The sequence below is a fragment of the Gallinula chloropus genome, assembly GCF_964237585.1.
Source record: "Gallinula chloropus genome assembly, chromosome: 2".
Taxonomy (NCBI): Eukaryota; Metazoa; Chordata; class Aves; order Gruiformes; family Rallidae; genus Gallinula; species Gallinula chloropus.
The window spans coordinates 45,346,321-45,357,751 of NC_140086.1; the positions used below are offsets into that span (position 1 = coordinate 45,346,321).

Below are 11,431 nucleotides of genomic sequence, written 5' to 3' on the forward strand. Positions count from 1 at the left end.
GGATGATTACACCAACAATAGCTGTTCTCCTCTTCTAAAAAATCAACTTGTTTTTCCCCAGACCTCCAGCACTACCCACTCAAAAAAACCCTTAGGTCCAGCTTCAAGAGGAAGGAGCTGCAGTATCAGAAGATTAATCACACTGCAGCTCACAAATGTCCATTTCCAGGTCATGCAATGTCTACCTGTAAATTAGTCAATACAGGTGACCTTAGAAAGCAGGTAAGATACTTATTCAACAACAATACAATGCTGATATGCACAGTTTCTTTAGCACACATAAAAGAACACCTATTTTCAAACTACATTCTCTGTTTTTAAAGCATATGACAATTTACATGATTGTTCAAAGAACCAGTGATCCTAGAAAAGGAATTTCTGGGGTAAAACTAAGATAAATGACCTGAGTAAAAGTTTTACTGTTGACTTCCTTGCAGCTAGATTTTCATTCCTGGACTTCATGCAACCAAAACATTCACTTTTTTTTTTCTGAAATAAATGAAAATTAAGTTGAACTTTACAGCAAGACCAGATTAAATTCAAAGATAGGTAGAGTTAAATCTTATGTGCATAGCAAATAATTCCCTTCCCTCCTCCATAAATGAGTGTAAACACAGCTTCCTGGCATGAATAGTTCTTCTGAGTAAAGTCTTAAAAACGTACATTTCTGCATACTACATGGAAAGAACACACAGACACATACCCCTCCCCTCAAATCTATGCACATACCAATAAAAGAAGCCAACAGTGTTTTCTCCACAGGAATAAATATTTGCTTTAGAAGCCCTGACTAATTTGCCCAGCATTTCTGTTGATGATTCTACCTTCTCACTTCATTTTACTAAACCAATTCCATTCCTCAAACAATTAATACATGCAGCACTAGCACTTTACACTGTTTGGAGTAGATACATATATAATTTTCTACATCTCCAACATTTTTTTTAATTTTAAGTGTGACTACACCTTTTAGACAAAGACAACTATACTAGAGATTACAGGAGATTTTATAATATCACAAATAAGGTTGTGAAGAGCATTTATAGCAGTAAAAGTTTTGTCAAAAAAATATTTCTTCTGTAGAGAAAAAAAAAAAGCTGTTTTTTCAATATGCAAGTTTTTAGTAACTGATATTCTACACCAGGCAGACTGAATAGACTGTGATGCCAAACACCAATGCTCATGACCTAAACCAACTTTACTTCCTGTGCATTACAGGAAATCCCAGGCCAGAGCCCAAACATAAGCTGCAGTCTTTGGGAGCCATTGCATAACAAAACTAACAATAAACCCTTCAGAGACCAAGCAGCAAGCCAATAAATCTTATCAAAATAAAATGCAGTAATGCACAGCTAAGCACCTTCCCTCATATACCCATTCTAGCTCAGCTTACCATAGGCAATAATGTACCTTTTTGGACTGCTCTTTCAGAGTTGCAAGCACTGCTCCATGCCCAAATCCACTGTAACTTTACCAAATTCCAGTCTGTAAATCCCACATCCCCACAGTCACATTACCTAGCAGACAGGACTCTCCTACCCCAAAAAATCTGCCCTAGTTCTCCTCATAGAATCAATGGTAAGGTACCAAGATCAGTTTCCATACACAGAAGTTTCTTCTGGTTTGTTATAGTCCCTCAACAATTTAAAAGAATAGGAGCAGACATAAATTAGTCTCCGATATTCACCCTAGACTGACTGCTGAGGTCAATTCATTCCTCTGTCCTGAGCTCTGTCAATCCCATTTACAAAGTCTCGGGGTGAATGGGAAACGAGACCCTGACGACTTCAGCTATTTGTACTTAGGAAATGTCTTTTTATACTTCAAGCCTGTCACAAAGGTAGCACTGAGACAGTATAACTGTGCTCCTTAAGGTTCTGTGTTTGGCACTTGAAACAATATTCTTGTCCTTTTTTTTTCCTGCCATCACCTTCCACAATATTCTGCCAGGCAAACGCTCCACACATGCTATAGTGGTTACTCGCGTGGGATTCCTGGGATGACTTGCAGCTCTTTGCCCTTCCATTTGACTGTAAGAAAGACCCTCTGGCTCCAATGGCTGGCTGGCAAAAGAGGACAAGATGCTTCACTCCTCTTCCCCACATGCTGCAGTCACTACCCAACTGAAGTACCTTTGCCCCAAAGCACAACACAGGCCTGACTCTTTTTCCCCTGCATCAGGAGGGGAAAGAGACAATCCCCAATTTCAGATACTACTGTACCACAACACCTACGCTCACCGGATGGTACACCGGTACAGATCTTTCACCTCCAGCATTTTTAGCAGGCTGGTGACATCCCCTCCCCTCCCTGAACGCAGACACCTATCTGTTCCTGTCTCTCGGCAGATGAAAGTCTTCCCTTCTCCAGCACCCCACTACATTCGCTACAGAAAGCGGAGCCCGTTCTGCCAACATCCTGCCCTGAGGCCAGGCTCCCACAGGGGTGTCGCTGACCTACAGGCCGGGGGTGTCGTGCCCGGAGCACAACGGGGCCCGGCGCCCCTCTAGCTTCTTCTCCCCCTGTCAGAAGATACCTCCTCCCCACTCCGGTCGCCCCGCCAGAGGCGGCTCGCCCCCCTCCCTCAGAGAGGAGACCCCTCCAGCCCTTGCGGGGGGCCCCCCGAGCACGCGCCCGGCGCCCCGCTTTCCCGCGCCAGCCCCAGGCCCACCGATCCCCCCCCCTCCCCCCTCACAGACCTGTGGATCCAGCCATCTTGTCCAAACCCCCCCCCACCGGTCCGGGCCTGCACGCGATGCGCGTCACTTCCGCTTCACGCAGCTCGTCACTTCCCACAGGGCAACCGCAGCTCCGGAGCGGGGCGGCGCGCGCGGGAAATGCACGGGGGCGGGGACAGGGCGCGCGCGAAGGGGGCGGGGCCCGGCGCGCGCCCCCGGGGCACACCGCCCCCGCCCCCGGCAGCGCCCGGGGCAGCCCCCCGCGGCCGTCCCCGAGCCAAGGCCGAGCTCTGATCAAGGCTCCCGCCGCCGGCAGCGCCTGGCGCCTCCTACCCGGCGGCCACGACCGCAGGCCGGCAGCGCGCTCGGGTCTCGCCAGCGGACACCAACGAGCAGGTTCCCTAAGGAGATCGGGGCCCCTGAAGGGCAGCGGGCTCGGTAGCGGCGGCACCAGCCCAGCGCGCCCTGCCAGCCTCCCCAGGGGTGGGAGGGAAACGCTTAGCACAGCTCCCCGAAGGCATGCCGAGGGTCTGAAGGAGGCAAGGTGTGCAGATGGGTACAGCGGGAGGGGCGAGGGACCACTGCTGCGTGTGCAGCGAGAGCGCTGCAGCACGGCTCAGCCTGAGCCAGCACCGGGCTGCTGCCAGCGCGGCTTCGCACAACAGCGGCTGCCCCGCACGCACCGCTCAAGCGACCAGGTGCTGCTCCTAACACCCTCTCCTAGTCTATAGAAGCGTCCCGGGCTGTGCTTTGCAAGGAGAATTACATTCATGTACAAGTTCTAGTCTTCTGGAAGAGACAAAAAAGCAAGGGCACACAACATTTTTCCTCTGGCTTCCATCTTCGCTGATGAAGAGTTGCCACCGTCCCCTGCCTGCCTCCCTCCCTCCCTTTCTCCCTCACTGGTTCCTCGTAGATCAAACGCTGCGGTTGGTATCTCTGCGTACATAAAAAAAAGTTACTCCAGCATAGCTCTTGGTTCTTCCACTGGTGCCTGTGTTTACACATGGTAATGAAGTCTTCAAAAGAAAAGAAAAAGTCTTTAAAATGCAACTTGTGCTTACAACTTGGTCAGAATAGGGTGACAGCGGCACCCATTGCAGCGAAAGCCGCCTGTGAACTTCACTGGCAAACACGCAGCGTCCCTTATGATCTACACAGAATGGCAGCGTGCTCAGCACAGAAAAATCAGTTACTACAGTCACGTCGTGGAGTAAGTTTATTCAAAAGAAGAATTCTGCAGTGTAGATCCTACAGACAGCCCTCTCAATATAAAATACTGTCTCCAAAGTTGCGGGAACGGTGGTCCTCAAGCTCCATCCCACAACCCTGGAGGGACTTTCTAAGTATTATTCGGAGCAACATATTGTGAAAAGACAACTAAGGAATAATTATTCTGCTTTCACAGATCACAACAAACAGACATAGGATAACAACTTGTGCAACTCATTTAAGCACTATTACAGGGGGTATAGATCTGTGTGAATGGCAGTAATTAAAAAAAAACATTGAGAAAAAGCTGAATTCCCTCATGGCTCTTTATACAGAATCTCTGCAACTTCTGACTCAGAAAGTGCAGACACAGAGTAGTCACTCCCTTGGCACAGGACTCTGGAAAACTACTTACCCCATCACCAGGCAATTTCCTCCCACAGGAGGTAGTGCTTTTTGGGGCTTGTATCCTTGCCTCTCTCAATCCAGTACATTCTTCACAAGATAGTTCACCTAAAAAAGTAAGGACATCCAACACCACACGGGTGACAAAAGGCTCTTACTTCTACTCAGATCACAGTTCCTTTAGAAGCCCTAACAGACCCAGGAGCCCCATTGCAGGAATGTAATGAATAATCATCAGTCTAGAAAACCTTCAGTCAGAAGCTGGAGCTCTGAAAGGGATGGCAGGCTGCACCTGTACAGAGCCCAGCTAAATTCCCTCATTTCATCACTGCACAACCCAGGGCCTAATGAGCTGGGAAGAGCAACACTACTGACCCTCTTCAAAGGCACAGAAAGCGTCAGGTATGAAGCAGTAACAGAAGCAATAGTAATCCCTCAGGAAACTAGCGTAGCCTCACTGCAAGCAAATGAGCATTGAAATCATTACCTAAGCCCAGAGAGGACTCCTGAAGACCATAACACTCTACTCTCCAAGAGGCTTCATTTTAATGATAAGTATCTAGCAGTCTTCAACTGTCAATAATTCTTTTCTCTCCAGTACATGGCAAATACGAGAGAAATAAGCAAATTCCATTTCTATCTTGTCCATCCAGAGGTTAACTCCCTTTTTGTCATGTCACGGGAGGATCTCCAAACTCCCTTACATTCTCCATAGATGCTACTTGCACACCCAGGCAGAACAGCATCTCCCTCCTCAACTTGAAACCCAATTCCTACTTTTTTCTCCTGGTTTCCATCTGGTTTAATATGCATCCTCCCAGATCCTGACTGCACAAGTTCAATGTATTTGTAGTAAGTACGTGTAGTAGTCTCTTCCCTATACTGCCTCAATTTGGAGTTACAAGCAGATATATACTTTAATGAGTATGTAAGAAAAATCAGAATTTAAAAAGTAGTCATGAAAATTTACAACATGCAAGCACAGTTTTACAGAGAAAATTTTCACAATATTTCACAGACATGAAAATTCAGAAAGGACACAATCTTGCTACCAGGAACAGTTACAGAAACAGCAGGCTAGACTATTCTAATAAGTAGCCTGAAAAAACAAAACAAGAAAAATAATAAGCATTGCTCACAGCAGATTTTTTTTTCATAATACACTAAACTAACATTAAATATAAATTTAACTAGTGAATGAAATCACAAACAAAAAATTTAAGGCCACATTAAAATTTGTTTTCCTAATTAACATTTTCTCTAATGTCTTCATTTTGTTTGTTACTGTATTAAAATGTCAGTAAGCTTTGTTATTGCATGCAATTATTGTGGTTTTTTCCTGTGTGAAAAAGAACAATCATTATTTTTGAAAGAAAAAATGAAATTTTAATGCAATGTGTTAACTTTTTCGATTTACAGTTTCTTTTTACCATTATAGAAGATAAAAGACAGTGCAAATAGGAACTATTTTTAAGTGCTGTTAAGTTTGTAGTGACATAAATCTTGAAAAAGTACACTGGAGAATGCGGGCATCGATCCCGCTACCTCTCGCATGCTAAGCGAGCGCTCTACCATTTGAGCTAATTCCCCACTTGAAAAAAAAACTTTAAAACTTTAATTTACACACTCCGGGGTTGCCAAGGAGCACTACAACTACTTTTACTTATGAATTTGTTGTTTCTTAGAATCACAGAGCCTTCTGAGTTGGAAGGGGCCCATAAGGATCATCGAGTCCAACTCCTGGCTCCACACAGGGACAGACAAGTCGGAGCATGGGATTGAGCGCATCGTCCAGATGCTTCTTGAACTCAGCCAAGCTCGGTGCTGTGACCACTTCCCTGGGGAGCCTCGGCCAGTGCCCGAACACCCTCTCAGGAAAGACCCTCCTCCTAATATCCATCCTAAACCTCCCCTGTCGCAGCTTCACTTCTTGCTGAGTCATTCCTTCCAGTCACCAAACCTGACTGCAACTCACAGCTGGAATCACGTGATAAATCTTTCAACATGTACACTACCAGACTCATAGTAGTAATCTCTTTTCCAGCACAAGACTTTGTTATTTAACTGTTTTCATACAAAAAACTCTCCAAAAGATATTTACATGAAACCAAAAGTGTTATAAAAAAAACCCACAAACAACAAACCCAACTTTCCTTGAAGAATTGTTCCAAATTCAAAAAGAAAACCAATATTCTCTCCATATTAAAGCACATACTGACAGAAAAAAATGATTCAGGAAGCATTTCGTGAGTGAAGAACATTATGTGCTTGATAGAAACAAAGTTTTGCAGTCAAAGCTTGTACATGTATGTGCATACACATGCATCTGAAAGTCTCTGGCTTCTCTGTGGCAACGGAGTCAAGTGAAATTAAAATATATCTGTACTATTATTACTTTTTTTATTAATGTATTATCCCAGCACATACTCTTCCCTGTAATTACTGCTCTCTTTTCAACAGCCTGAAACCAGTAGCTCTTTGAAAACCGGAACGGACCGAAGCATTAGAAACGCCCGCCTGCCCTGACGCGGGCACAACGCCTGCCTACACCGCAGGCAAGGAACGGAACACCGTGACGCACGGCCATCTCCAGCGTTTTAATTATCGCCCTGGCCGCGGGAAAGCGGCGCTGCCTTATCCCCCCACCCGCCCCACCTGCGGCGGGATCGGGGTCCCCCCACGGGCCGGGCCGGCCGCCGCCGCCAGGGGGCAGCGAGGGCGAGGCCGTCCCGCTTCCCGCCGGCGCGGGGAGCAGCGGCCGCGGCCGGCAGCGGGCCTCTCCGGGCCCCTCCAGCAGCTCTGCTCCCTCGCGGGGCTCGCCTTGTGCCGCCCTGTGCCTGCGTTTGCTGCCCGCGTTCTCGGAACAGCCTTTTCCCCTTCCACAAACTCGTGTCCCCCGTATTCCCGATTCCCCTTGCCATCCGCGCCCCTCCCATCCCCTCCTTCGTGCCGCCACTTCCTTCCCCAACCCCGGCACAAAACCCGGGGCAGATGAAAGGAGGCGCGTGGTCAGGGCATCCGGAGAGGGGTCGGAAGGCTCTCGGCAGACAGCCTCAAACTTGAGCTCAACCACAGTGCGAGGGAAGGAATCTCTGACAGCTGGCACAGGCATACTGTTGATCAACCCAGCTCCATTAAACCCAGACCGAGTCACACTTCACACTTGCCCACTGAGGGAGGGCAGAGGCCTCTGATATCTCTTGGAAGACACAGGCTTGCTACAGTGTACAAGATGAGCAAAAGCATGGGATTCTGGTTCTCCGCAGGGCAGAAGAGCTTACAAACTCCACCCATGACACCCAGAATGCACTCATGCTCTTCTCTGTAGGCTCCATGTACACGCTCAACTGAATCATGTAGTCCATAGTCTACTCCACCGCATGTGTTAGGTTGGAAGGGATCTTTAAAGGTCATCTATTCCAACCCCCCCTGCATTAAGTATGGACATCTTCACTAGATCGGGTCGCCCCATCAGGCCTGATGCTGAATATCTCCAGGGATGGGGCCTCTATCCACCACCTCTCTGGGCAACCTTTTCAAGTGATCCACCACACTCATATTGAAGAGTTTTCTCCTAACATCCAACCTAAGTCTGCCCTTTTCTAGTTGAAAACCATTACCCCCATCCTAGTGCTACAAGCCCTGCTACAAGCAGTCCCTCCCCAGCTTTCTTATTGGAACCTTCCAGATACTGGAAAGCCACTATACAGTCCCCCCCAGAGCCTTCTCTTCTACAAGCCAAACAACCCCAACTCCCTCAGCCTATCTTCACAGGAGATGTGCTCCAGCCCTTTGATGATTTTTGTGGCCCTCCTCTGGACACCCTCCATGGTGACATTCTGACTCTTGCTTAAACATCTTAATTTCCAAGGTACATTGTTCTCATCCTATGTCAGCACTACACCAGAAAATGACTCTTTGCTAAATTAAGCTAGTTTCTCAGTCCAGAGGAGTATGACTGCAGAATGGGAGGTGTTACTCATCTGTCAAGTCTAAGCCAGGCTAAGGGGAAATCAAACCAGAGTGAGTGTGGAGGAAAGATTGCCACCTGACTGGTTTCTAACTGGCCTGACCTGTTCTCACACTGCCACACTGGCTCCTAGTGACCTGCTAGTTTATGTATATTAACCCTGGCATGTAGTGGATGGCTTGGAGCTACTGGACCTGTGCATTCAGTTGTTCCTGGAGCTGGATCCTCCGGCAAGTGGCCACACTTGGAAGTAACCCGCTGGCTTCGCTCTGCATAGCCATATTCACTCAGTGCTTGACATGCTTCAGCACCAATTAGAAAATTTCCTGACAGTGCCAGCCACAAGAGCAAAAGAAAACATATTGCTAGTCAGGAAAAAAAAAAACATAGCTAGTTGTCACATCTCTAGAGAGCATGAATGGTGCAAGTGAGAATAACAAATCAGAAATAAAGCTGCTATGGATTTATGGCCTTCTGTAGGTGATGTTAGATGCACTTTTTTTTGATAGCAAAGCTAGTCCTTGCAGGATTAAAACAATATTTTTGGCGGGAGTGATATTGTATAGGGTTTGTTTTTAACATTTGTAGAATGTTTTCAAAAGTAATAGCATGAAATTGATCTATTTGTAACACTTGTGAAGTAATATCTTTGCCCTGTCAATAATTAACTTTTCTATGGCAGCTGCTAGAACTTCAGACCATTTTCTGTGTTGAAAACATTACAGACAAGGAGTTTGAGACAGAAATCTCAAAGTTAATTAAAAGAACTGATCAACTACAGGTAACACAAAGCTTAGGGAGACCTTTGAAAGGCATCAAAAGGAAATTTTTGGATAGTTAAAAGTTAAACTACAAAAAGCTGCAACCATTAATTCTCAGCTGGGGGAACTCAGAAGTCGCAATACAAAACAAAACTCAAACTAAGTGTCTTTCATAGGATCTTACTTAGGTAGAATCAGCCACCTTTGGACTCTCACCTGGTCCTAACAGCACCTGCTTACTTGGTCATCTATAGGAATTTAGAATGAGGTACTAACCAACACTAATTATTTCATGGTAAGGTCAATCATTTTTAGCAGTAATTACAAAAAGCATATTTAGAGCAGGCATTCCTGAGTAACTTCCTGCATGCATGTTGTTATTCTAAAGCAAGGGGATTTTTAAGAGTCACCTTATTTTTGTCTTTCGTCTTTAAAAAGGACAAAGCTTTCCTCACAGAAGGTTTAGAGATGGCTACTGTCAATTCAGATGCCACCACAATCTTGACTAGTAAAAAATTTCAAAGTGTGCATTGATTTTGTTTCAATTCGTCCAATGCCATTAGCTTTTCTGAATAATCTTTTATTCAAAAAGTGTTGAAGTAGCTGCAGTTTTACTAACAACATTTAGTGAAAAGAGTATTCATGAGCCTGCTCATGAAGACTTTTGCCATCAGAAAATAGTTCAGCTTTTGCTGTAAGAAACTTCTGAATTACTGTTTTCCTTAGTTTTCTTTCAGGAAAATACAGACTCATAGCATCATTTAGGTTGGGAAAGACCTTTAAGACCATCAAGTCCAACCACATCCTTAAGCACAACACCTACAAGTCTTCTAAAGTCTTCCAAGGATGGCAACTCAGCCATTTCCCTGGGCAACCCTAGTGAATATCTAGCAATATGCAAAGTTATATACATTATAAATGTACAGGAGATGGTTACTGACGAAACTTCAGGGACTCCAGGGAACTACAGAAGGGTACGACCTGCAGCAGCTTAGCCTACATACTATAGAAGGTTAAAATCAAAGGTGGTTTTTCCCATCTTCTGATACTATTGCCTTTTCTTGCTCGCAGCTAACCTGATATCTGCTATCAAAGATTCAGAGGCCAAGATTCTTTTGTAAAACAGAAGCTTTTACAGCTGCAAATGAGTCTTAAATTTTATAATCTCTCCAAGAAAAAAGGTGACACAGAAAGACATATTGCACATCCAAGTTATTTAACAGTCACATTCTTAAGTGCTAGAAACTACCAGGAATCTTGTTTTCAAGGTGGGTAGAATTCTTATGCTGCTCTCCTTAAGCACAGACCAACATATATATCTTTAACTCCAATCTCCACTCTCAAAGCCATACCCAGGAAGAGGCATAAACCTAATTATGAATTTATAATCTGAAAATTAGTAGGCTTATTTAAAGGCATACATGCTCAAGCATTATTTGTATTATTCATAGCCATTACATTAGGGAAACCCAGGGCAAAATCCACTCTTTGAAACATCGCTTCTTTTCCCTGACAGTAACTGCGGCACCGGGCAGTTCACAGGGAACACCAGAGCCAGCCACCGGGAAGACTCACCACACAGGCCAGGCTTTTCGATGGAAGACTTACCCACCATCCCAATGACAGCCACAGGGACCAGGAGGAGACCAAGCTACACCATAGCCCCACTCATACAGCTGCAAGCCTCCCCAGGATGGCCTCTTCACTGTGCCATCTGTCTTTAAAGGAGGGAGGGGTTGGAGGGAAGCGGGGAGTAGCTGCCTGGGAGAAGAGGGTGGTTGCTGTGAGGCAGGGGGAGCATGCGTTGCCTCAGAAGGTTCTAGCACTGGGTGGGGCGGTGCTGGGAAGAGCAGTGAGCAGGGCAGGCCTGGCCCTGAGGGGGTGGGAAGGCGGGAACCTGTGGGTCTGGGGAGTTGCGCAGAGGTTGTTGTCAACCTGAGCCGGTCCAGGCTGAGGCTGTCGAGAGGTAAAGGCGCTGGGGGAGGTTTGTTTGTAGCATTTTATTCAGGATTTTTTTCTGCTTGTGGTAGTTGTGTTAGTGGGTCTCGTGAAATCTGGTTTTAAGGTTGTGGAGGTGGTTGCCTGGAGGAGGAGGTGTAGTGGGGTGGTGCTGCTTCTCAGGAGAGGGAGTGGGTTTGTGGGTTCTTTTGGGGTACCTCAACTGATGTGATTCAGGCACGGGCTCTCCTCTGATCCCTCTCAACACCTGCTGCAACACTAGTCTTTACACTGTGTTAGTAAAAATTGGGTAGATGTTGGTTTTGTTTCCTTCTGATGCTACTCAACCAGAGTTCACTCAGTCCATTGAGCCCAAGGAAGAAGAGGAAGACTCAAAACTGAGGATAGCATGGGTTGAAGAACTCACTGAAGTAGGTGCTAATGTACTTTGTATGGTTTAAATTCAT

General features: G+C 46.0%; 1 protein-coding gene across 1 annotated transcript in view; it reads right to left on the bottom strand.

Moving 5' to 3' along the window:
• Positions 1-2,772, bottom strand: part of UBE2V2 (ubiquitin conjugating enzyme E2 V2) — a 28,778-nt gene extending 26,006 nt beyond the window's left edge. Inside the window, exon 1 of the mRNA XM_084259967.1 lies at positions 2,700-2,772. Coding sequence (XP_084116093.1) covers positions 2,700-2,715 — 16 coding nt within the window. The 5' untranslated portion in view covers positions 2,716-2,772. The remainder of the gene's footprint in view (positions 1-2,699) is intronic.
• Between the last annotated feature and the right edge of the window lie 8,659 nt (positions 2,773-11,431).